Genomic DNA, 26,307 nt, shown 5'->3' on the forward strand with positions numbered 1-26,307 from the left:
CATCATTTCCCCTTTTTCGGTTTAAACAAAAAAAAAAAGGCTTTAACATAGCAAAATTACATATAACAAAACAGTTATGAAGTAAAAGTTACAATAATCTTTATCATAACTAAGGAAAACTATAACTATAACTAACTATTCTTAACTCCATCAAAGACTCCAGAAAGATACACTACTACCTAAGCAAACAAGAAAAAAGCAACTTTCAAACTCTAGAAATGACAGAGACATCTCGCTGCCTGGACAGTCACCCAAGGTTCCTCTGTACCGTTGGGGCATCCATCTTCAGCCTTCAGGCCCATGGTATCCAGCAGACATTTCCATAAAGCAGGAAAATTCAAAGTCAGTTCAGTCACTATCTGTTGTGTCCTGCAGAATGTCTTGCAGACTCTTTCATGAATCAGGAACCCTGAAAGATCATCTCACCTTAGGCAAGTTCAGTAGTCCTCTCTCTGTGGGTTCTGTGTCCAGTTTATGCAATAGTCCAGGCAAGAGCAGTTTCTTGCCCAAATGGCTATCAAACTCCATAAGGTGCCTCTTCGATGCCCATCTTACTCTTGAAGTACATTGGTGCTGCCAGGAGCAGAGTGTCTCATTGTCATGAAAAGTCCTCAGTTATTAAAACATTAAATGTCCTATTCTGTAATCTTTGAAAGACATGAAGAATGTCTATCTAAAATATATCTCTATATATCTAGAAAATCTAACATGACTACAAGCTTTACTATTATCGATGATTATCCATTAACAACCTATATTTCTTAATTATACATTACATTTTTAAATGAACTACACAATCACAATACCTTAATCAAAATCAGAAACACGTATAACAAAATTGACCTTAAATCTCTATCAATAAAGCAAAGTCTATACTAATGCAAATTATTCATATCTATATCATATCCCCCTTTAAATGTAAAAGAACATTTATAAACAATATTTGGGAACATGGGCGCAGTTTTTTCTCTCCAAACTGCTTCCTGCTGAATGGGGGCGTCGTTAATTAGGTCTTTCATGGTATAACCTGTGTGCTAGTTTCATCTCAGTTGGCAGTTGAGCGAAGCAATTTTCTGAAGGTGTTCACACCAACCCTTCAGGAGGGCGTGGTCCATCATACCAAATCGGAATAGAAGAAATGAACAGAGTCTCATCCTCTGTGAAAACAAAATAAGAAACTCCTTTCCAAAGCATCATGTCCTTAGATCCAAATTTCAAAGTCAAGGCACCAAAATATCTATGTCGGATTAGTTCAGCAGTATTTATAAATAAATATCTTTTAGCAGCTGTTGCTCCTTCCTCAGCATTTAAATAATTTAAAGAGAGCATAATAGCATACAGTATCAAAATTCTCTGTCTATTTTCCATCTTTGTACAGCTTTGTTTTAACCTCTATTTTGTTTATTTTTACTTTTAACTCTTTGCTTTTTGAGACAGGTTCTCTGTATCTTTGACCTGAAGTAACTCTGTAGACCAGGCTGTCTTTGAACTATCAGAGATCCGCCTGTCTCTGCCTCCCAGGCATTCGGGATTAAAGGTGTAAACTAGTACACCTTGAACTCACAGAGATCTGTTTGCCTCTGCCTTCTAGGCACTGGGATTAAAGGCGTGTGCTACCACACACAACAACTCTCTTTCTTTTTTTGTTTTTTACTTTAAGAACTTCAACTTTTAGTCTGCCTATATTTTTAACACACTTTAAACCATTCAGAAATTTTCTTTGTCTTTGAATCTCTCTTTACTGTATATCTCTCTTTTTCTGACCACATGAATCTTTAATTTACCAAGCAATCTCAGTAGGACTAAAGGCGTGGCTTTGCCAGCTAGATCCAGTCCATTCCTTAGCTTTCCAGCCTCATGGCTGATATACAGGCTGTAGCCATGTTTACTGCAACAACTGTATGGCATTTCAAGGTCCCTGCCAGCCAGCGAGCTACAACAGACAACACTCAAGTCCTCTCTAGGTAGCCGGCCCTCCTGCCTTAAACAGTCAGAGTTTGCCCTGGCAGGATGGCCCAGAAAGCCAGCATTTTTAAACGGCGCAGCTTTTTTCCTGCTATGGCTGAAAACCGAAAAGCATGTGTTCAGCTTTTCGTCAACACCGTTTAAGTGTTTCATGGTAGGACCTCTTAATGAGCTTCAGGCTTTGCAGCTAAAGCTGAGTCAGGAAGCCTCTCTTAGATGAGGCGCTTGCTTGCCTCTAGCAAGCAGAGTAGAACCGAGAAATTGCTGCTACCAAGAAACCAGGCACAATGCTTTCATTTTGTTCTAGAATTACTTCCCAAGCTGTCTCAGGCTTTATGTGGAAGCAGTTGTCCACGTGGGCGCCATATGAAGTAATAAGGGTGGCGGGGTTGCGTTCCCAGAACCCCAGCCGCCTGCTCGGCTAGCTTATGCCCCAAAATAATTACACAGACACTGTATTCTTTTAAGCACTGCTTGGCCCTTCTGCCCTAGCCCTTACTGGCTAATTCTGATATCCGGATCAACCCATCTCTATTAATCGGTGAGCACCGGTCTTACCGGGAAGATTCTAGCCTAGTCCATCCTGGGTCGAGCTTCATGGCTTGTGTCTGCCTGGGAGCTGGGAGTATGGCGTCTCCCTGAGGCGTCTGCTCCCGAGAGCAGAGCGGTGGAGTCTCTGACCTCACTTCCTCTTCCTCCCAGTGTTCTGTCCTGTTTTCTCCTCCCACCTATCCTCTAACCAATAAAATGGGCCAGGGCAGTGCCTTTATTAGCCAATGACCTTCCTCCATCAGAGGTGTGCAGTAGGAGTAAAATATCCATGTGAGTTTGAGGGGTTTTCACTAAAAACAAATGTAAACTATTTCATTGAGATATGTTTATATTTTGACTGTGTTGGGAATCAAATATGAGCACAGTAGGCAGGGTACTTATGCCCCTGCTATGCTATCTCAAAAATTTTCATATGTCATATGGGGGTTAAAATAATTAAAATTAATGTGGCTTTTTTTTAGACGGGGTTTTTCTGTAGCTCTGGCTATCCTGGAACTTTATCTATAGCTCTGTAGACCAGGCTAGCCTTGAACTCACAGAGATCCACCTGCTCTGCCTTCCGAGTGTTAGGATTAAAGGTGTGTGCCACCACCATCACCTGGCTTAATTTAACTTTTTAAAATTTCATCTAAAAGTCAAACTTCTTGTTATAAACTTCATATAGTGTATAGTTTCCCATCTTAACCATTTTATGTGTTAAATTCAGGAGTGTTAGGTCTATTCATTTTGTTATACATGCATTTTCTAGAAATTTCCCACCTTACCTTGTAAAATTGAAAGTCTGATTAAACAACTACACATTTCCCCTTCACTCCTTATCTCTGGCAATCACTCTTTATTTTTATGCTTGTATGCATTTTACTACTCTTGATGTAAGTGGAATCATCGCTATTTGTTTCCTATGACCAACTTATTTCACTTTGATTTTTTCTTTTTTGTGCTTTCTCTCTCGCTCTGTGTATGCATGTTGCATATATGTAAGTGTCTGTGTGTGCACACATGTAGGTCCATATCATCTGTCATTTTCTATTACTGTCCACTCTATTGATTTGAGACAGGGTCTCTCATTGAACTGGAAAATGCTTGCTCTTTCAGCTAGACAGGCTGGTAAGCATTTTATTGGAATGTCCCTGTCTCCTTCCATAGTGCCAGAGTTACAGGCATGCATAGCCATGCCCAGGATTTTACATAGGTTCTGGGGATTTGAAATGATTCTGTAGATGTGCTCATAAACAAGGTAGGGGAATGTGTGAAGTGACAGTATCCTTAAGGGTGTCTGGCAGTCCTGGTACAGCTGCTAGCATTTGTAATGTTACACTTGTATTCCTTTGTTCTCTGGTCCAAATGTTAGTAAAGCACTGGCCAGGGACCTTATAAATCCCAAGAATCTCTTGGTGTTTTTCTTGAAGAAATCCTTGAAGTAGAGTTATTTTTTCATGGTTGGACCAAGGTAGAAAATATTTTGTATATTATTGTCCTATGTTTTAGGTTGATCTCGCAGACTGAGCTGAAAGACAGCTTTCTGCTGAGAGAATCACAGGACTGGCTTCTGTGTGATTCATTAGGACTCTGGAGTTGTTCTTTACCTTTTTGTGCAGGTCCTCATGTCTGCAGAGAAAGTGCCCTTATCCACTGGCTGCTGAGCAATCTCCCCAGCGTTAGCACTTAAAAAGCATTTCTAGGGGCCTGGAGAGATAACTCAGCAGTAAAGAACACTTTCTGCTCTTTGTTTGTCGTGTGTTAATTAAGTTTGGAGACAAGATTCTAAGCAAATACTACAAAAGGACCTTCTGTGATTGTTAGGGAAGGGTAGCTCACTTGCTCCCCCCCCCCCCAAGATGGGGAAGTTTAGGGTAGGGGGTGGGTTATGCCTTTCATATCCTGTAATAGGTGGGAGCTGAGGGGTGCAGGGAGAATGTGGCAGCCATCATGCATTCTGATATGTTGAATATGCACCTCAGCCATTTGTCCTGGGTTTGAGACCTAACAGAAATCACTGTCTTAGGGTTTCTGTTGCTGTGACAAAAGAACCAAAAAGCAAGTTGGAGAGGAAAGAGTTTATTTGGCTTCCACTTCCAAATCCTAGTCAACGGAGGAGGTCAGAACAGGAACTCAAGCAGGGCAGGATCCTGGAGGCAGGAGCTGATGCAGAGGCCATGGAGGAGTGCTGCTTGCTTCTATAGCTTGCTCAGCCCACCTTCTTCTAGAATCCAGGACCACCAGCCCAGGGATGGCGCCACCCGCCATGGGCTGGGCCCTCCCTCATTGATTACTAAATGAGAAAATGCCTACAGCTGGAACTCAAGGAGGCATTTCCTCAGCTGAGGCTCCTTCCTCTGATGACTCTAGCTTGTGTCAAGCTGACACACAAAACCAGCTAGTATACTCGGCATATATCACTGTATTGTAGGTGCTTTATTACTTTTCTAATATAATTTCACCATTGAATTCAGTGTACATATAACAAAGAAGAATATTCAGACCAAGGATTTACAGGGTTTACCTTTTTAATAGTCGAAGCTGCTTTAGGGAGATGATAGTGTCATGGTAAGGTACGTGGCTACAATTTTGCTAAGTGAAAGTTGATTAAAAATCACAGGGCTGAAGAAAGTATAGAAGAATGCAGCTGTATTTTGTCTTTCACAGTTTGGTGTCCATCTGAAGGCGTAAGCTTGTTTCCTAGGCAAATGATGCTGGAGAAATGCCATAACCCAATGGAAGAATGTGTGAAGTGACAGTATCCTTAAGGGTGTCTGGCAGTCCTGGTACAGCTGCTAGCATTTGTAATGTTACACTTGGATTCCCTTGTTCTCTGGACCAAATGCCAGTAAAGCACTGGCCAGGGAGCTTATAAATCCCATGCATCTCGATGTTTGTCTTGAAGAAGCACTCGAATGGTCTCATGGTCAGGCCAGAGTAGAGAAAGTATTTTGTATGCTCTTGTCCTATATTTCTAGATCCATTTATGAGGCACAGCTGAAAGAGATAATTCTGTGAGCAGCACCACAGGACTGGCTTCTGTGTGACTCACTGACACTCGGGACTTTTACCTTTTCCTTTTGAAATCCATTTCCGCCTTCAGTGCTGGAAAACTGCCCATGGCTAGGAAACATTAAAGTATTAAAAATGGTGACCATCTTTCTTTAGAGAGGAGTCTCGATTTAAGTTTCCAGATTGATTTATCTCTTTGTGTCTTGGGCCCTTAGCTGATTGATCCCACGGGGACTTGTCATAATTGCCCATTCTTTGAATCAAATGTGAACATAGCAACTAAAAATAAACATGTGGATATTAGAGAACCAGGGGCCTTCTTTGCCTGGGGAGTAGCATACTTGCTGTTGCTAAGATGTTTCCTGGCTCTAGCACAGCATCCACCATTGGAAGCACAGCTGTGTTTTTGGAGTGGACGGATGACAGAAGTGCAAATGCACACTGGGAATTATCCAGAACAATGGCTACAGATGCAAATCATTATGCCTAATCCACAATATTATCCTTATGTGGTCTTTGTGTCATGTGCTTATGTGTGACTTGCTGTGCTGAGAATTAGAAGCATGCCAAAGCACCATTTTCATTTTCAGAATAGTTATGTCAGAGTTTAAAAGATAAGTAAATATACCAGACAGCTCTTTGTCGCACCGCGAGTGGCCAATGGTTTTGTATTTAGAATCTGGCTAAATGTTAGAGCAATTGATCTGACTTCATAACACTTTCTTCATTATGTTATCAACGGGCAACAAGAGAATGAGTGTGAAAACTCATAAAAGAATGATATTGAGTGGGAAACATTCAACCTAGGAAGTTGCCCCAAGAAGGTAGGGGTAGACATTAATATAGGGCACTGGTAAGAACCAGCTTGCTTGGGTTCAAACTGTTTCTTGTCCAGAGATTAGTTGTGTGCTCCAGGGGGACTTTATGTAGCTTCTTCACACCAGCTTCCACAGCTGTAAAGGGAATTGCTAATGCTAGTTTATCTTATAGAATTGCCAGGAAGATAGATGGGTTGGTATTTGCAGGCCTCTAACACTGCATCTGGTGTATTTAAGCATTTGTAAGCTTTGCTGGCGATCGTTGCCTCTTGTTTTGATAAAATTCACATCCTTTTTCTGCAGGATCAAGTGGGAGCTAGTCCCCAACCCGAATTTATCCTGTGATGATTCAGCAGAGTGGAAAATGCTAAGGAGGAATAGCTTGGTTAAGCATTGCATTTTTTTCTCATGACGTTATTCTAGGAGTCTCCATTGTGCCTCAACTCAAATTTAAACTTTATTTAGTGTTCTGAAAATTTCCCTCAAAACTGATTTCTTTTTGGCCATTGAGCCCCCCTTTTTGTAGTTTTAAGATAAAGCCTCACTTAAGCCTTTCTGCTTCTACTCCTAAAGAACTGCCTCTGCCTCGCTTTGTGATGTCAAAGAGTGATGCTGAGATACGGTTTGGGAACGCAGCTGAGCTGCACGGAAAGAAAATTCAGGTTCCATACTTAACCACCGAAAAGAATTCCCTCAAAAGAATGGACGATGAGGATAAACAGGTGAGAGTGGGGGTCGGCATGCTCATTCGATTCTGACCATGACGCCTCGTGAATCACAGCCTCTGGTCTCTTGCCAAACTTCCAGCAAATCTTGCCATCTGGAACACAATTACAGATTTGGAAGTGAGCCAGGAAAGTTTTCTTGTAGCAAGAAGAAGCTGACACATAGGAATTACTGCTAGCCACCCACTGGCCCTTTAGAATTTACCTTAGTATAGAATTGTGCCTCAAACAGTGCTGTTGATTTAATACACTTATTTGATTTCTCTAGGTCAATGGTTTTTAAATAAGTTCATTAACATGTAACTTCTAGAACAACGTGGAAACAAAGAACAACGCTAAAAATCAAAGAGAAGAAATGTAGTTTCTATGAGTTAGCAAGTGTTCCCCTCCAAAAAGAAGCCCCAAATGATTCTCTGATTAAACATGTTTGGGAAGTATGCCCGCCCTCATGTTCCATTCGTAGGGGAAAGACTAAGTCATCAGCCTTGGAAATTAAGAGGGCACATCGACAGGCAGGTTCTATTGGAAAGAGGCCTGGAGAACTGTCTTTACCAAGCTCTTATTACCAGGGAATCCTTTCTTGGGAAACATATGTGGAATGGCATCTCAGTAAATGCTTTTAGCCACTTAGCAGGCTTGAAAGCCGAGTATGGAGGATGAGCTTTTCTAATCGGTTTTCACATTAGTAAACCCCAAGGACATCATGCTACAACTCATGCTGCTGATAAAGAGCCGTGCAGAGAAGTCAGGTGATATTCAGTACTGCCTTCTGTAAGGTAAAGGAACATGCTATATTTTAGGAAGAATTAAATCAAGATGTTTTTAAAATGCAATAAATATTAAAGGGTTATAGTAAAAAATAACATATGGCTTACTTTGATGGTCTTGGATAGTCAAGGTTTCAGGTTTATTTTTTGTTTTTGTTATTTTTTTTTACACAAGGTTTCTCTATATAGCCCAGGCTTGCATCAGGCTTACTTGGTTTTCCTGCCTTCTGAATGCTGGGGATTACAGGTGTTCCTCTTTATACCTGGCCTGAATTTTACATTTATAGTTAAAAAAGGCATAGCTCATTCTGTTAAACAACTCCACGTAATGTTACTTTAATCATTTAAGTGGTATGTTAGAGAGACATAGGAATTTGTACTTAGTATATTTTGGTATGTGTCTATACCAGCATTTAGAGCATTCCTGTCCCACAGTGGCAGATTTCCTGGGAAGTTTTCAGGTGTAATCTCTTATCTCAGATTGCATATTTGTTTTTAAATTAAAGAGGCCAATATAGTCTCTGTGTTATAAAAAGCACCATTTCCCTGTTCTTTGTACCCCATACTTATATTCTACTGGTAGTGGGAAAAAAGGAGGAAAGCCAGCAGCAGGCTCAGGTTGTTATCTGGCGTAGAGTCCTATATCAGGTTCATGGTTGAGTTAGGATTCCAATTGTACTTATGAGGGCTTCATCTTAGTATTATGGGGTATACTAGATGGGTGGCTATATTTTGGAGTCTCTCTATATGAAACAAACCACTCCCCAACATATAATTTTGTGTAGTAAGCTCCAAGAATACCCACCATTAAACACTGAAAATGTAAATTTTATTGCATATTCTGGATTTATATAAATTCAGTAAATAGGAGTCTTAAAAAGGAAGACTCATTAATTCATTAATTGAATGAAAATGGAATTGGTTCACAATTGAGGGATATAAATGTTCTCTTTTGTGATCAGTGTCTTTCATTTTCCAAAGGAAAATACTATTGACCTAACAGAAAACATTTTAGGCTGGTATTAGTAATTTGTTAGTACAGTAATAGTGATTTGAATCCTCAATGCTCCTCTTTTGCTTTGCTGCAGTTTTGAGGAAACGTTTCTCCCCATTTGTTAAACAAGCCAAGTCACCAGTCATAGAGTCACATTTTGCTTCTTAAACGGCAGCTCAGAATGCCAGGCTTCTCCAGTGGTTGCCTCTGAACTGTGCTCTGGTTCTTTGAAGCAGGAAACACAGTCTCCCACGATGTCACCCCTCGCTTCCCCTCCTTCTTCCCCACCTCATTACCAGAGGGTGTCCTTGAGCCATGGCTACAGCAAACTGCGGAGCGGCACAGAACAGATGCATCCAGGTAAGAGGCGACCAGGGGGCCAGCTGTCACAGGCAATGTCTTAGAGTCTTCTTAATCTAGCAGACGGCAATGCCACCAGCTGCTTAATTTCCTGATTTAATTACTCTTGTCTTTGGAAACATTGCTCAATTTCTTTTTATATTCTCAAGTAAAGTTTTTTTTTTTTAAAAAAAAATGAAATTAAGCATATCTCAGCAATGCTTTGTTTCTTTGCCTGGAAACTGGTTCGTCTTTAGACTTGTAAACAACTATTTAGATGATTTAATATTTCATATACAAAATCCATTAAAGGAATGTAGGATGCTAAGGGCTTGCATTTTTGAGAATTGTTATTCCCTTCTGCAAGAACACTAAACATATTTACTCAATAATTGTTTTTATGAAAATTCTTTAAAAATTATGCAAAAGCAAGAGAGTTGATTCAATATTTAAAGGCCAGGGAGATAAATGAAAATATTGAGCTTTTATGTTTTAGGGTAAAGATAAGGGAAATGCTCAGGGTAGCGTTCTGTTGAGAATCATGCAGTATGCACAGTTATGGGGCTGTCTGCTTGCTCATATTTATGCTCTTCTGGTCATTTCAGGGGTAAAATATATGAGGTGGTTCTCAGGATGACTTGCAGTTGGCTGCCCAGGCTGCAATGTGTGAAGTCCCATAAATTCACTGCAGCACTGTGTCCTTCTGTGCTTCACACTTCTAGTTTCATATATGATTGACTGAATGTATTCTAGAATAGAATGTCCTATAGCCCCCTGCCCATTTTGTGGGATGTGGTAGAAATGACCCAGTTTCTACAGGATTTTGCTGCATTGAAAAAAGACAGTGACTTGTAGAGGGTCACAGAAATACAAAGCTATGCTAGGCTGAGCTACAAAGGGCTGTCCTTTTGCCGAGAGAAGCAGGTAGGACGTGATGGAGAGAGCTTTGCGTTAGAACCAGAAGGTTGGGTTCAGCGTGACTTTAGGCAAGCTATTGAGCTTCTGTGAACCATATTTTTTTATTTTCAAACAATGATAAGGGTGTTAGAAGTATTCAGTGAGAATATGAGTATAAGCTCAGTTAAAAGTTGCATCCTATGCAATACAAGATGGTGTTCCTAATGGCTAGTAAGAAAATCATTCTGAAAATCAGCTGTCTCATTGGTGTCTGAAGCTACACAGGGTTAAGACATCTCCATTCTCCTCTTGCAGTTTCCATCGTGTGATTTGCCTTTTTCAAAGAAGGGGAATAGTTTCTCCTATTTCAAATCTAATTTGGGCTTAAAAATTAATGTTCAGTTCATAGGTAAATCTATTTGTGGTCTATTAAGTCAGCATATCATTAAGTTCTTCATTTGATAGTCCTTGTTTGTGTCCTCTGTTTCCTGCCCCCTTCTCTCACCCTGTCCTAAGTGGGCTCCCATCCCTGCAGCGCTGAAGAGACTATCTACTTCCCTCTTTTCTGGACTCTGAGGAGTGGATACCTAGGCTCCACTATTCCTTATTCCTCTTTATACTTGCTTTAAAGTGGCAAAAATCTATGTATGATAAAATGAACATATTTTAAGTAATTAATTTGAATTTTTTACAAGTGGATATACTCATTTAGTTATAACTGAGATTAAAAAACATTACCATTGCACTGTAGGTGCCCCTTCCAAGTTCCTTCCTGCCTTGAAATGCAGCACTGTAATGGTTTTTATCATTGTCAGTCAGTTTTATTCCTTCTAGAACTTCATGCAAGAGGAAATAGGCAGAATGATTCTACTTGTGTCTGCTGTCTTTCCCTCAATATAACAGTCAAAATCCATAGGATGTGTTAGTAGTTCCTTTCACTTTGTCGTTCAGTAGTTTTCATTGCATGAATAACCACAGATTAATGGTCCTTCTCTTGTTGATAAACATTTGGGTGTTTTGTAGTGTTTGACTGTTATGAATAAGGATACCATAAATATTTGTTCTTGAGTATTTTTGCGACTTAGGCTGCCATTTCTCTGACACTTAGGAGTGGAATCTTTGGGTAGGCGTGTGAAAACACCCACAGTTCCGCTTTGATACTGAACTTCAAAGGGGTGGAAATCTTGAGGGTTTTAAAAAAATAGTCATTTCTTTAGAGAAAGATGATGTGTCTACTTCCATATGAAACCTCTTGTAAAGGAATTGAGGGGTTATTTGGTTTGCTTTTGAGTTGTGTGTTTTGGGTTTCATTTGGGAAGAAAGAGAGTTGAAGCAGTAAGTAATATGTACCCTTTTCCTGAGTTTAGACTGAGTAGCAGTAGACACACCCTCTCTTTTATGGGAAGCATGGATCCATGATTTCATTAGTACTCCTGAGCATTAGGATCCTAGCCATGCAAGCTTACTGTGCTTAAAACTGTTTGGTAATGTTCAGTTGGTATGAAGAGCTTAATGTGGTTCCATCAACATGGAATGATTTTTTGAAAAAAGCATGTCAGAGGACAATGCCTGCCTACAATTTCAAAAATTATTTTTGAAGGCTTGGATCATGTGCTCTCTATGAATTTTTCTTTTGTAGTATTTACATTTGTATCTACTCCTAGCAGGTTCGAAAATACACTAAATGTGTTGCTAGGCAATCATTTACATATTTTAATGTATTATAATTTTGTTTTCTAGTTGCTAGGAAGAAATACAAAATAGATGTGAGCCTGAATGCTTGTTTCCTTCCATCCTTCCTCCCTCACTCCCCCCTTCCCTTTCTCTATGTCTCTTTCTTTCTTTTGTTCTTTTTAAGAGCACCAGTCTGGCCTCCTGCCTGCTAAGCTTACAGGTGTGTATCACAATATCTAACTAGTTTGGTGTTCTTGACATGCTATTGCTGTACCTTCTTTATTTTAAAAAGATCAAACTATGCTAAATATGGCACCATAACAGCCACCTCTGTTCTCCGCCCAATTTTATTTCTAAGTAAGTTACAGAAAGAAGCACTTTTTATATTTATATATTTTAAACCTCAAAGTGTCAGCCCACAGAGATGAAAAATAGTTTCATTTTGGGTAATGATTTCTCCTTTCTGTTGGAGGTGGTTATATTTAATTGTCTTACTACCATACTGGCAAGGTCATTATTATATGTTCTGGAAATAAAAGGAATAAAAAATAACATTCACTTTTGTAGCTTAGAAACTTATTTTAAAGGTTGTATAAAGGTAGAAAAATGATTTATAAATGTTTTGCTTATTGATTAATAGAATAATAATCATGTAATACATTTACGCATTTTTTATATACCTGCTTTTGCATTCTGTATAATAAAGAAGATAACAATTTATTTTTATAATAAACAATAATGTTGAGTTCATATTAATTTTCTTTGGGGTTATATAATGAATTGAATACATTTAAATAGGGAAGTAAATATAAATCATAACTAGATTTGGCATTTATACTTTTTAAAAGAATTAGAAGACTTACTTTTTGCTCAAAAGTTTTAGCTTTTAGTTGTAATTTTTTGTGCGTAAATGTTTTGCCTGCACTTATGCCTGTACACCAAGTATATGTAGTGCTGGTGGAGGCCAGAAGAGAGCATTGGATCTCCTGGGACTTATAGGTGGGTGTGAACCACTATGTGGGTGCTGGGAATTGAACCTGGGTCATTTAAAAAAGGAAACAGTATTCTTAACCACTAAGTCACCTCTCCAGCCCTCAGAAAATTTAATTTTTTTAAAAAAATCTTCAATGCAAAATAAAAATCTGAGGAAACTCTTTCCCTTTTTCTATGGAAAGAACTCATAAATATGGACTGCAGGGAAAGGTCTTCATTTAAAATGATACCTTTTGTGTTTGGTAAAGAGAACTGACTGCTCTTCCAGCAGACCTGGGTTCAGTTCCCAGCACTTACAACTGTCCATAACTCCAGCTCTTGGGGACCCAATTTCCTTTCCTGGCCTCCATGGGAACCATGCACACACACATGTTATAGAGACAAGCATGCAGGTAAAACATCCAAACACTTAAAATAAAATAATACTTTTTAATAGGTATAGATGATATATATAAGCATCAGGCCAACCTTAAATAGGCAGTGTACTCCTCAATCCATCCAAAATGTGTAGTGAAGTTCCTGTACTTAATTGGGAGGGATGAAATGTGCACATTCACCCCGGGGAAAACCTTTTCTGGATTCCTGAGTTTTATACTTGATGCCCAGTTGAGGTTTACCTTTCCTAATTCTTTTTTTTAAATCCAATGCTATTATATCCTTTTACTTTTCTCTCCCCAAATGAATGTAAATTGGTTTGAGTATAGAATGAAATTGGTAAGGAGAAACTGCTATCTGAATTCATTGCTTTTTAAGTGATAGAAGTTTCAGTGAGAATAATGCATGGCATGCTTCAGTTTTGATCCCACTGGAAGAAAAGATTTAGGAAGTCAAAAGAGTCCACCAGCCATCCTGGCAAAGTACCCCCATTTCCTAGATGGAGTCATATGGCTGGGGCTGCTGATCATTCACATCAGGCCTTTGTTTAATTCTGACCTACAGCCAGTGTTCATTTTAGGCCAAAGTCACATCCTTCAAAACCATGAATGAACACAAAAGTGAGCCCCACCACTTCAGAGCATGGTCCAAGTTACCACAAGAAGCAGGAGTAAAACATGAATATTTGTAATGTGGCATGTTTCTAGCTATTGATTCGCTCTTTCTGAATGTTATTGAGGAGCTCACTCTTTTGCTCTCTCATTTTATGCCTAATCTTAACCTGATGTGAGTTTAGTATTATCATGATATTGGTGAGATGGCTTTAGATTATTTGGTGAAATTATAGAGGCAAGAGGATCAGGATTTGTGAGTCTCAGGCAGCTCTCAGATTATACACTGCAATTCCTTTATTACCCTTTCCTTGAAAACCACATGCTACATCAGTTTGAGTGTGAAATCATAATTTTGGAGTAGAATTTTTGTTTACCTGGCTAGCATTCTCTCTTGTTTTTCAGCCTCTTATGAAGCTAGGCAGCCCATTGGCCAGCCGGAAGGATCCTCCTCAGAGGGTCCAGGATCCAAACCCCTTCATCGCCAGGCATCTCTTATTCGGGTAAGTTATGATGTGGGCCTGCATCAGTGACAGAAGTGGGCAAAATTTTGTGCTGTGGAAATACGGCATTTAGGGTGGAGATAGGACTCAGAAGGTAAGAACATTTACTGCTCTTGCAAAGGATCAGTGTTTAGATCCTAGTACCCACATTAAGCAACACACAACTCCAGCTCCAGGGAGTCCAATACCTTCTTCTTGCTTCCATGGTACCTGCATGTATGTTCATATATCCACACACAGACACACATGCATACACATACTTAAAAGTAAAAACAACTCTTATAAAGAAAATCCTGAAAGAAATATGGCATTTTAAAGTATTGAGTATTTTATAGCTAGCATACAAAGTAATGGACTTCTTTTTAACATGTTTTTTCTTCTTTTGGTTGGGTGAGACAGGATCTCACCAAAATGATGTCAAACTCCCTGTGTATCTGAGGCTGATTCTGTTGTCTCCGGTTTCTGACAGCTGAGATATCAGGCATGGGTCACTGCGCCTGGCATCACTATAACATTTCATACATATATAACATACTTTGTATCTCCCCCATGACCCTTTCCTGTCCTCCCCATCCTTACTTACTGATTGTCTTCCTCCTCCCAAATCATCCATTCTTCTGCTTTCCTGTCACATGTATTTCATTGTTTTCTAATGAGGAGCATACCTTTTTGATCACTGTCTATTCTGTTGTGAGAAAGGTATAAAACTACTTCATCATTCAAACATTGCATTTTTTCTTTTGCTTGTTTATTTTCTTAAATCTTTTCTACTTTTATCTTCTTTCAGTCTCTAGAATAAACCAGAGGTTGGCTCTTGATATTCAGTATGTCTAAGGCATCCCCACCCCTTCACCTACTTAATCATGGAACACTTTCTTCAGGAGAGCTTCATATTTCCTAAAGCAGCTTGTTTCATGTTTGCCTTATTCTTTATTATTGATCATTGAATGCCTAATTAACTGTTTTCCATTTGCTGTGTGTCTCCAATTATGTGGCAGGCTTTTGGAAGGCTGCAGTCGTTCTGTATTCTCTCGGAGCCTCAGACAGTGCCATTTTGGTAGCAATTGGTCTGTAACTATAAGCAACTTTTTGCATGTAATAGACACAAAATATTGTCTCACAGGTTATAATGATACTCAGTTTATTCTGATTACACAATACCTTAGGTAGTTTCAGCTTCTAATTCTCCAGTGTTTTTCTTTGGGTAAAGAGCTCTGGTTTTTTCCTATGTCCATAGCTGTTGTCTTGTGTAGTATCTCTAAGTTCCTTTGTAAAGAAAGTATATTATTAAAGAAAAAGTGTGTGTGTGTGTTGTGTGTGAGAGTGTGTACACGTACATGAGAGAAACTATCCAAAAGTTAGGTTTATTATGTAACATGAAGGACAAAAGGAAGTAGGTGGTGGTTTGTATAACATTTCAATTGTGGAACTCAGGAAGACGGACCATTTCTGCATAGGCAACTCTACTCAAAATAGAAGAGTGGAGCAAGACACTCCCACAGAGAAGTGAGCTAGTTTGAAAGACAGTAAACAATCTGAAGAAGATCCTCAGGTTCATGCAGTGAATGCCTTTTGGGCACAGGACACTGTTAGACATGGCACAGAACTTTAACTTGAAGCAGTGCTCTATTTGCAAAGAACTCTCTAAAAGATAGTAATAAACCATATGTGATATATGTAATGTTTCCTAGAACCATAAGCTCTAGGCACTGCTGTCTCTATTAGTATAGATGGATGACTGAGAGAGGTGAAGCAGCAAATCGAAGATTTCATTCATACCTACTATGTGGCAGAATCTGAATTTGAGTCTAGGAGAGTTCAGTGTCTGCATATTAAGCATTTAGCTCAACATTAGAGTTCCATTTTACAAGAAGGCTAGATCACATCACGAACATTAGATGCTATAACCTTCCCTCGTGTGTGTGTGTGTGTGTGTGTGTGTGTGTGTTAGAGAGAGAGAGAGAGAGAGAGAGAGAGAGAGAGAGAGAGAGAGAGAGAGAGAGAGAGAGAGAGAGAGAGAGAGCGCACAGTATATGTGCATTTGGTGCTTGGGGAGAGACCCCATGGCTTTGCCCATGCCAGGTGAGGACTCTACTACTCCACCATATCCTCATCCGGAAAGTATCCTTGAAAGTCTGTTATTTGCATAACATACCTGGCAGAAATGTGAGGAGTTCAAGGTCATTTTTGTGTACAATAGTGAGTTCAAGGTCAACTTCTAAACTCAAGACCCTAACTCAAAAAAGGAAAAAAAAAGTTCTTTTTTAAGGCCATTTCAGATCAGTTGTACCCTCACGTTGGAATGGAAGGTTGTTTCTTCAGCTGAGCCCCAGATGTAGTACTTGGCTGTGTTTTAGAGATCCCATGGTAAAACAATATGTGCCTTTAAACACTAGAATCTACAAACTGGGGAGGCATGTTTGCATTAGGGAAGGGTTTGGTGGGGTTCCTCTCAAAGCTTTCTTAGGTGTGGACTGCAGGTTCCTGCAGAGTATGTTCTATTTCTGTAAAGACAAAATCTTCAATAGGTAGAAACACTGATCAAATTAGCAGTGAATCTTTGAATTCTTGGGGGTAGGGTGTGACTCATGGGACCCTTTCTACTAAGCTCCCTCAAAGCAACCCTCACTTGTATTGGTATCCTGTGATTTTTATTCTAATATCTAGGTCCCTTTCTGCCATGTAAAGGGGTAAGGATGGGGAGCAAGTAAGAAAGCAGACAGCCACATGTACAAAGACATTTTCTGTGTATATAACATTTTGGGCATATTAACTCAGTGCTCACAACTGTCTTTGGGGGTAACAGAGTAACCTCCATTTTAGATGACAAAGCCTGAGGTATATATACTTTATTGAGTTTCCCCAAGATCCCAGTTGGAAATGACATGGACTGGAATTTAAACACTGGGCACCATTCTGAATCCAGCTACTGTCTTGGGAACTGGATGGAAGATGGTAATGTCATATTAAGTGAGGAAGCACTGCACAAAAAGTGGTGCTGAGGAAAAATCTGGTGCTGTAAGTTCAGTGTTGGATACCAGGACTAGAACTTTTGAGACAGCTCAGAGGAGGTGAAGGAGAGTTCTATGTTTCTATGGGTCTGGAGTCTTGGGGAGCGCAGAGGCTGGATATAGGTGTTTGGCAACAATTGACTATTGGAAGCACAGGATAAAAACAGGCTCTGCCCAGGCCCAGCCTGACTCCACATGGCCTGGAGAAGTTCTTTTTCTTTATTTGTTACATTAACATCTTAGTGTGGATTTCGCAATATATAGCCCAGCAGTGTGCCTGTCTAATTCTCTTAATGTCTGTTCTCCTAGCACCTGTTTGAAGCATTGCCTTCTGTTCAGGGTGACAGCAAGGGGCCTTTCTTGCCCAGAATGGCAGCCTGTACTTTTTGTGACTGGTGTATTTTCCTTTCTTCAGCGCCTACGTTTCCTTCTTATGCCTGTCAGCTTGCTTTGGCTGGACTCCATGTTATAGAAAGCAAAATGCCAGTTTGAATTAGTCATGGCGATTAGGGGATTGGAAATGAAGGTTCTTGGTGGTGGGGATTAATATTTATTTGGTACAGTGCTAAGTTCATTGGAGTGACTAATTCCCCTCATGGTGCCATGTTCCTGTGCTAATGGCAATCTATTCTCTTTGTTCTAGCTTCATTTGTGGCCTTCTATTCAGACCTTTCCTGCTTAATGACAGTGGGGTGTTGAATCTGTAGCTCAGAGGGTAAAGTGTCAGCCTAGCATAGCAAGAACCTGTGCTTGATTTCATAGCACTTCCTAAACTGGGAGCAATAGCACACAGCAGGAAGATTGGGAGTTTGGGGGTATCCCAGCCTTAGCCAGCACACCTGAACTATGTCGCGAGACCCTGACTCCAAATCACTTCCACCACCATGGAAAAGTTAGAAGGGAAAAAAAAAAGAAAAGAAAAGTTAGAAGGGGACATGAATTCTGGGTCCTAGGTTAGGCCTTTAGGGACCCATGGGCTTGGCATTTTGGAGGTGTTTATGTCAAATTAAGCTTCCAAACTTTGGAATGGTCAGTATTTTTCCTTAATATTTTAGTCACTTTTTTGTTCAAATAATAGAATTTTTCCTCATTAAAATTTCATACACCTTTTTTTGGTGGATGGTTGATGGGAGTTTTCAAAGAAATTGGGAAGTATTTTCTGTTTTACCTGTTATCAGGTCTTCAGAGGCCATTTGTGGTTTCCATTTTTCTTAAGCCCTTCTGGACATCTTGCATGTAGATTCTGGTTCTGTCCGCGTAGCATTTAGTGCTGCCCTTTCTGCTCCCACTGGGCTCTGCAGTCTGTGTTTCACCAGGGTTGTTGAAAGCTGCCCTGGGTCAAGGCCTCATCTAACTGAATTTCTTGGCAGCTTTTGCCACTGCTCTCCTTGGAGTGTTCTCACTGCTGGTGCGCATGCTACCCTACCCTCTTGGTTCTGTGGCTACCTTTGATGAAATTGTTTTGCAGTCTTTCTTCTGCCTGTCTCTAATGCAGTGACCCTTGAAATCATTTCTCACATTATTCTTTAGCTAGTAGAATCTGGTGGTGATGTGTCTCCATCTGGCAGACAGCCTTATTTTGATGACTCACTGTCACTTTGAACTGATGGGTCTTCATCACAGAACCAGCATACCTGGCTCGATCACCCATTACCAGGCATCAGAATGTTGGTCATTGTCTTTGACTCTTCCTTCATCCCTTATTGCCCATTCAGTTACCAAGTCCTGACCATTCTCTGTGCCAGACATTTGTCTGTCTGTCCTGCTTTACTTCTCAGTTCAGGCAGTCATCTCCTGTCACTGAATCTGGGCTATTAACTCATAGCCTGTCTTCTTTTAGCCATCATCCTCTTGGAGACAAAAGTGGATTCTTTTTGGAGTCAGGGTCTCACCGTGTAGCCTTGGCTGGCCTGTGATTTGTTAGAGGCCAGCCTGCCCTAGGACTCAGTGATCTGTCTGCCTCTGCCTCCTGAGTATTGAGGTGAAAGGCACTGATGCCATGCTTGGCAACAAAAGAGATCTTAAAAACACAAAGAGCCAAGAGATATAAATATGATACAGTGTGTCCATGTGTTGAAACACCACATAGTGCTCATTATCATGTACAAATTTTATGTTTTTAAGTTCAGTTAAAAATAAATTTAGTTCTCTCTCCTGTAGCTGCTCATCCTCTACTGACTTGAATTTGTCACTCTGGCTCTTATCGTATCGTTCCCGCTCTTGAACATGGGCTCTTGCGTGATTTGGTGTCTGCTTTCCTCTTCAGCCGCAGCAGCTCATTGCTTCCCTCTCGCCGCACTGGTCAGCAACTACTCCTTGTCATTTCTCAGGCGCTCAGCATTCTCTAGTGGGAACTTTATTCTTTATCTCTGCTTTTGCCTCCTGTGTTCTACCCTTTCCTGAATACATCTCTGCTTTTTTCCTTCAGACAAAGCATGTAGTATGAGAGTTTCCTACTGCGCTCATGTATATGTGATTCTTGCTGTTTTCCATGCTTATAAAAACAGTTTATTGCTCAATTGTATATTTATTGGTGAAACTTAGACAAATGGGAATCTGATAATTATGGATGTCATCATAAATGCAACTAGATCTTTTTATATTGTTCCCTCCAGACACAGCATGTAGTATGCATGACCCCAGCAAATAGAATATGTGTGTATATGTGCGCACATGTTTGTGTGTACCTGTGCACTTGAATTCATTCAGTCATAACACACCTCTCTAATTTTATTTTTTTAAAACCTGACTTTAGGGATGCTGGTTTGGCAAATGAAATATTTTGCAACTGCATCTGATGAAAACACAATGACCTTCTATTTTAAACAAAAACCACCCTCACTTTTTGAAACCTTAGCAAGCTTGCTGTTCTGTGTCTTTTACTGGAGGGATGAGCACAACAGTGCAGTGGAGCACATTCTTAGCCCTTATCACCATTCTTTTTAGATAAAATAATGACAAACAGAACTTGGAATTCTTTAGGAGCCTGCCGTTGCATTTGGGTTTTGGAACTGTATTTTTGTTGCAAATTTTGTGTCAAACTGGTACAGTATGTTCATGTAAAAGTTTGTGAACTGAAAAGCACTTATTACTTGCAAATACATATTTGTTTCTCATTCACTCTCATTTTTTTTTATCATGCTTCTCCCCAATCTCTTGAGAGCCAGACACAAATTTTCTGTACTCCTTGAGCCCTTTTGGAATAGTTCTCATGGTAAAAAGCAAACATGCAAGGATGATAAAAGAAAGAAACACTCATGAGTCTCTGTTAGAATGTTGTTGGTGAAGGTCAGAAGAGAATTGCTTGTGCCACAGGTAAATTGTTCCTGTAATACTTTTGATGGGAACAAAAATAAATAGTCTTTTGGGGAGGTGAACATGGCACTGAAATAATTGTTTTTTTTTCCTTTTGTGCTATGAGGGTTATTTGTGGGTGGATTAGATTGGGATTCTGGTAAAATAAGTCTTGCAAAGCATAGAGAATGTCTGAAAGATTAGGATGAGGCCAGCTAAAGTGATTGCAGTGACCTCATGAGGGAGTTGGTGCGCTGAGATGGGGAAAAAAAAAGCAAAGCAAGTCATCAAATAAAGACATGCTAAGCACTGTCTCAGCCATTGGTTAGCTTCAGAAGTGGCCTACAAAGCAGCTTAGGGCCATCAGAACTCACCCAGGGTTTTAGGAATTGATTTTGAAGCATCATTAGGTCTCTCTGTGTGTGTGTCCCCCATGCATGTTGAGTTAGACCTCGGGTCTTTTTTTTTATTCCTTTCTTTTGAATCTTTCTCCTTCCTCCTTGTCTGAGAACATTCATCCTGACTATTGAAGAGCCATGGTGGCTACTTTAGCATAATGTAATTTCTACCTTTACTTCTTGTGTTTACTTGTACTTTCCATGTAAGTCAGGAAGATGTACTTGCTTATGAATGATTTAAGTTAAATGAACTTATGCGGGGACAAACGAACCACTTCATAGACAAGTTTTCTCCTAACAGGGCCATGGGGAGGGAAGTCTGCAGTTTGGGTTGTTTCATATTATACAGTGAGTACTACATTGCAGATGTTATTTTGTGGCTGTGTGTTGTGTGCTTTTAAGGTGGTTATTCCTCAGAGCCTAAAGATTTTTACAAAGTCAAATATTGGAAAAGATGCAGTGAAAAAAAATATACTTCTAACTCCTACCTTCTAAGCACCCATCACAGAAATAACTATGACCCATGTCTTTTGTATAATTATATAAAATATCTTATTTTATTTAATATTGTGTTAAACTCTTATTCAAATGCATATATAAATATATGTAGTGTAATCAAAGTATGTAGTTCAGCTTTTTGCCTATGTGGTAAGCAACCTATTTGTTATATACTCAGCATTTTTCTTACTTAAACTGTGTGCCAATACACAAAGACTATCTTTTTGTGTTTTTCTTATACAAGCACTTAGTATTTTGTTGTATGCATTTTCTGTAATCTATTTGAGTGGCCTCTTCTTGCTAACATCTAGCTCTTGCAAGTGTAGCATTGTGTGCAGTTGTATGGATTCAATTCCTGGGCATAGAATTCTTTAGTGAAAATGTCTACACTTTGGTAATTTTTATGGAAATTTTCATATTGTAAGCTATAGCAACTTATACATCTAACATAATGTAGAAAATGTATCTTTTCTGGTACCTTTGTAGATATAACATGCTAACAAACTTATAAACCTTTGTCATCCTCCTATGTGAAAAATGCTAACCTTTGTATACTAATTAGCATATCTATTAGTGAATTGGAATATCTTAACATTATGAAGTTCTTCCTACTGTCTGAGGTTTCTCTCCTGCCTGGTTCCTGCAGTTGTTCAGTTCCAAAGAAATCACACAGAGGTCTAATTTAATCATAAACTGATTTGCCAATTATCTCAGGCTTCTTATTAACTCTGATAATGTATATTAGCCCATTATTCTTATCTGTGTTAGCCACTTGGCTCAGTACCTTTTTCAGCGACGTAGTCACATCTTGCTTCTTCTGTATCTGGACAGGACTGCAGAGAGAGCTTCCCTCTTCCCAGAATTCTCCTGTTCTCATTGACCTGCCTCTACTTCCTATCTGGGTGTCCCACCTATACTTCCTGCCTGACTACTGGCCAGTCGGCGTTTATTTAAAACATAATTGACAGAATATAGACAACTGTCCCACACCATCTTCCCAAGTATCCTTTACTGTGGATTGCATCTTCATATCTTAAGTCTTTTTTAAAAAATTTTGTCTGGGCTGTTTATGGCTTTGTACTGATTTAACATTCTTAAGCCTGAAACCATAAGCTGACATTTTAGATCCCTGAGATTCTGCAAGGTGTATGGAAAACTGCTGCTTATGTGGTCAAATATAGATTGTGGGCACTTGAGGCACTTGAAGGAGGTTAGAGACCCAAGTTTCTTTTCTGCTCTATAGACCATTAGGTCTCTGGACAATGAGAATCTCTTGGTTATATGATTATGATAACACAATTGAATTATTTAGTGTCCTAGTCAGTGTTCTAGTGCTGTGAAGCGACATCATGACTATGGCAACTCTTATAAAGGAAAGTATTTAATCAGGGGTGGCTTACAGTTTCAGAGTGTTTAGTCCATGGGAAGCATGGTGGCACACAGGCAGACATAGTGCTGGAGAAGTAGCTGAGAGTTCTATATTAGGATCTGCAGGCAGCAGGAAGGAAGGCCATACTCTGGACTTGGAATGGGCATTTTGAAACCTCAGAGCCCACCCCTGGTGACACACTTCTCCAACAAGGCCAGAGCTCCTAATCCTTTAAAATAGTGCCACTCGGGGACCAAGTATTCAAATATGTGAAGCTTTAGAGGCTATGCTTATTCAAATTACCACATTTAGTTTATAGGTATAGATTCTTGTTAAAAGGCTATTTGTTCTTAGAGATAGTAAGTGTAGCCTCTTTGTCTTGTTTGTTTAGTTCTCTCCCTCTACCTAAAGTAGAAGATAGGAAGGAAGAGAATGTGTGTGCCTGAGTAAAGAGGTATAATTGTCTTGATCATTTTATAGTTTTATATATGTGCCCATTCTTGACTTGAGATAATGTTCACCAGACCCATTCTCCATTGTACATCAAACCCTAGCTGGACTTCTATACCATGTCCTAAGGACTAAAGAGGTTTGTGTATGTGATGGGTATTTTGCCTCACTGTGAAACCCACAGAGAGTTGAATGGCACTGTGACCTCAAGTAGGACCTGTTTTCTGTAGTATCAAGCCTCCTGTCTACTTGTTGCCTTTGCTTATTTATAGTTCTTTTCCATTTTTCTAGCTATTATTCTTGAGGAAAGAAATACTTTACTTCAAGTGATATTGAAGTTTGTTATTTTCTCAAATGAAGGCTTTTCAAAAAAAAATCTTTGTATTCCTCAGTTAGTACTCATTATGTGGCCATACATTTTTTTTCGAGACAGGGTTTCTCTGTAGCTTTGGAGCCTGTCCTGGAACTAGCTCTTGTAGACCAGGCTGGCCTTGAACTCACAGAGATCCACCTGCCTCTGCCTGCTGAGTGCTGGGATTAAAGGCGTGTGCCACCATGGGACTGGCCCATGGCCACACTTATTCAAAATTAGAAATGCTATTTGCTCTGTTTCTTTGCTGGTAGTTACCTCTAATATAAAAAACAAAAAGATTTTTTTATTATAAGATGCTAATACTGAAGAAATATTGGGTTACCAAATGAAAACTCCAGGGAAGTACATTTCTGGGAGAGAAGGCTAAGGATATTTGTAGGAATAAGATATTAATTCAGCAATTATCAGAACTGATCAAAGTATTGCCTTAAGGCCTGAAAGCATTTATATTTAGAGATAGTGGGTGTTGAGAGAATGATAATAAATGATAGCCATAGATTTAATGATATTACAACTGGGTGGTTAGACTATAAATAAATGAAAATGAGTGTATTCTATTTGTGATGTTAATGCTTTCACACAAGGCATGAGGCATTGCACTGAAGGCTTATTGTAGCCTGAACTTTCTGAGGTATAGTTAGGGTGCACATTGATTTGAGAGATAGGAGCGCCTCTAATTTAGTGTTTTAGATGTAGCTGAGAGCACCCAACTGAATGCAGGATCTTAAACAGCACTTTGTAAAAGTAGCTAAGACTGGTGTTTGTTTCTGATTACTCTCCAGGACTCTTTGGTCTTGGTTATAGACTAGGCTGTTAATGTGTAAGCCTCCTTTATAAGGACACGATTTTAGCCCTTGATCCATCAGTATTTTTCCTGATGTGAGGGGAACAGTAGTTTCATGGCTTTTCCCAAACAACAGTAGTGACACTGATTGAGTGTAGATTTAGTGGCAAGGCTGTGCTTGGCCCTTTCAGTCTTTCCAACAGTCTTGCACAGTATTACATCCATCCATTTGGAAATCTTATTAAGTACCTTTCTCGAGTCAGCAACCATTCCAGTGTTATATCGAGGACTGCATACTTGTTCTCAAGGCACTTGTGGCCAACTTATGGAGATGAGTTCAAGTCATACAGTCTCATTTATGTATGTAGAATTGAAAACTGAGAATCACTGCAAAGATAAAGCATTGTTTTAGTGGCATGTAACAGAAAAACCCTACATATACTACAAAGTGAGGGGAGACTTCCCGAAAGAAGTGATTGATGCTCAAGTTGGACTTAAGTTGACCAAGCAAGAATGGAGCTCAAGGTGGGGATAGGAATCTTTCATGTTGTGACAAGAGCCTTGGCGAGGCATTCACTGGGCAGGTTCTTAATTGTGGACAACAGCAGCTCCTTTGACTAGTTTAGTGAAAGTGCTTTATAGCAGGGAGATTGGATAAGTAATTAAATCTTTGAAAGACCTGAAGAAATTCTAAGCCTATAGGAACAACACCTCAAATCTCACTGATAAGCCAGGCTTCAAAGGGAACCGTGCCTCTGCCACAGTCAGAAAGCTACAGGATTGGGAAAGGCTGCCATTGTTTTAGCTCTGCTTCCGCAATGTGTGTGACCTCAACAACCACACGAAGGCCTTGTTCACTGCTTCTCTCACCCTGTAACTTGGATCTGAGTCAGGCTTTCATGGGTGTATTTGTTTAGTGGAGCCCACATCTTGTCTCAAATTCGAGTTGCAAGTGTTTGGGCACTGCAGTGTTCGTTTTGTTTTTTGTTTTTTTTTTTTTCTAGGCAGCCTGTGCAGCACGAGTTTTGCTAAGATGGGGTAAAATGTATTTTCAATTAGCCAGTCTGCTATATATCACAAAGAGAACAGATATACTTGAACTAAAGGAAGGCTGGTGTGACTAGAGCCTGGAGTGGGAGGGAGATGAGGCTAGAGATCAAAATAGGACCCTGTGGGCTTTGGGATTGCCTTTTAGGTGTAGGAAACAGGTGGCTTAGAAGTTAACTTGTTAATAAGGGGCCACCCCAAATTTGGATGCCAGTCTGTGTACTTCTTCATTGGTACCTTGGGTCTGTAGCCTAAATCTCAGAAGTATTTCCTGTTCTTTGCCTTTATTCTTGGAGCATCTGTTTCCCATCTGGCCTTAGGCTATCTTGAGTGTTAAAGGAAGAACATTCTGGCAAGGACGGGCAGCCTTGACCTGACCTACAAGGCTGGGGGTGGAACATCGCTGCAGTATTTCTGAAAGGCTGTAGCCTTAACAAAGTCTCTTCTTACTGCTGATTTCTTATTTTTTCCTGCTTCTCTTCTAAGCAAAGAGAAAAACCCTGACAATGGCAAAGGACATTTCTCCTTCTGGAAGACCTTGGCTTCTTGTGGAAGAATTGGAGACAGTGGTTGCTAAAGAAGTGTTTGTTTATCAAAATCGTGTCAGTGTGATATATGAAAATAACAGTAAACTAATTGACTATATGCACTGTAGCCTTGCTTCCAGATTCTTTAAACAGTGAAAACATGCCAAATGCTGCTCACCTACAAAAACTATGTGCTTAAAAAGAGGTTTTCTGGGTAATCTCATAGTCTATCAGTTGTAATCTAAAACTGTATCAGATGATGGAGGGGTATATAAATCTAACATAGTCATTCACATCTCAAGAGAAGATCCTTTACCCACAAAATTCATTTAGGTATTGCCATTAGCTTCTT

General features: G+C 39.7%; 1 protein-coding gene across 10 annotated transcripts in view; it reads left to right on the forward strand.

The window, feature by feature from the left end:
* The window catches only part of LOC121444770 (ralBP1-associated Eps domain-containing protein 2), a 282,845-nt gene that overhangs the window by 110,281 nt on the left and 146,257 nt on the right, over window positions 1–26,307 (forward strand). For 4 of the 10 annotated variants that reach the window (XM_041646677.1, XM_041646682.1, XM_041646685.1 and 1 more), the window contains exons 3-6: window positions 6,900–7,048; window positions 9,046–9,172; window positions 11,907–11,942; window positions 14,107–14,204. In XM_041646677.1, coding sequence (XP_041502611.1) covers window positions 6,900–7,048; window positions 9,046–9,172; window positions 11,907–11,942; window positions 14,107–14,204 — 410 coding nt within the window. The remainder of the gene's footprint in view (window positions 1–6,899; window positions 7,049–9,045; window positions 9,173–11,906; window positions 11,943–14,106; window positions 14,205–26,307) is intronic. The other 6 variants (XM_041646681.1, XM_041646683.1, XM_041646684.1 and 3 more) reach the window with 3 other exon arrangements.

The sequence above is a fragment of the Microtus oregoni genome, unplaced genomic scaffold, assembly GCF_018167655.1.
Source record: "Microtus oregoni isolate MIOR12 unplaced genomic scaffold, Mior012 000140F_ref0000409, whole genome shotgun sequence".
In the NCBI taxonomy this organism is placed as follows: domain Eukaryota; kingdom Metazoa; phylum Chordata; class Mammalia; order Rodentia; family Cricetidae; genus Microtus; species Microtus oregoni.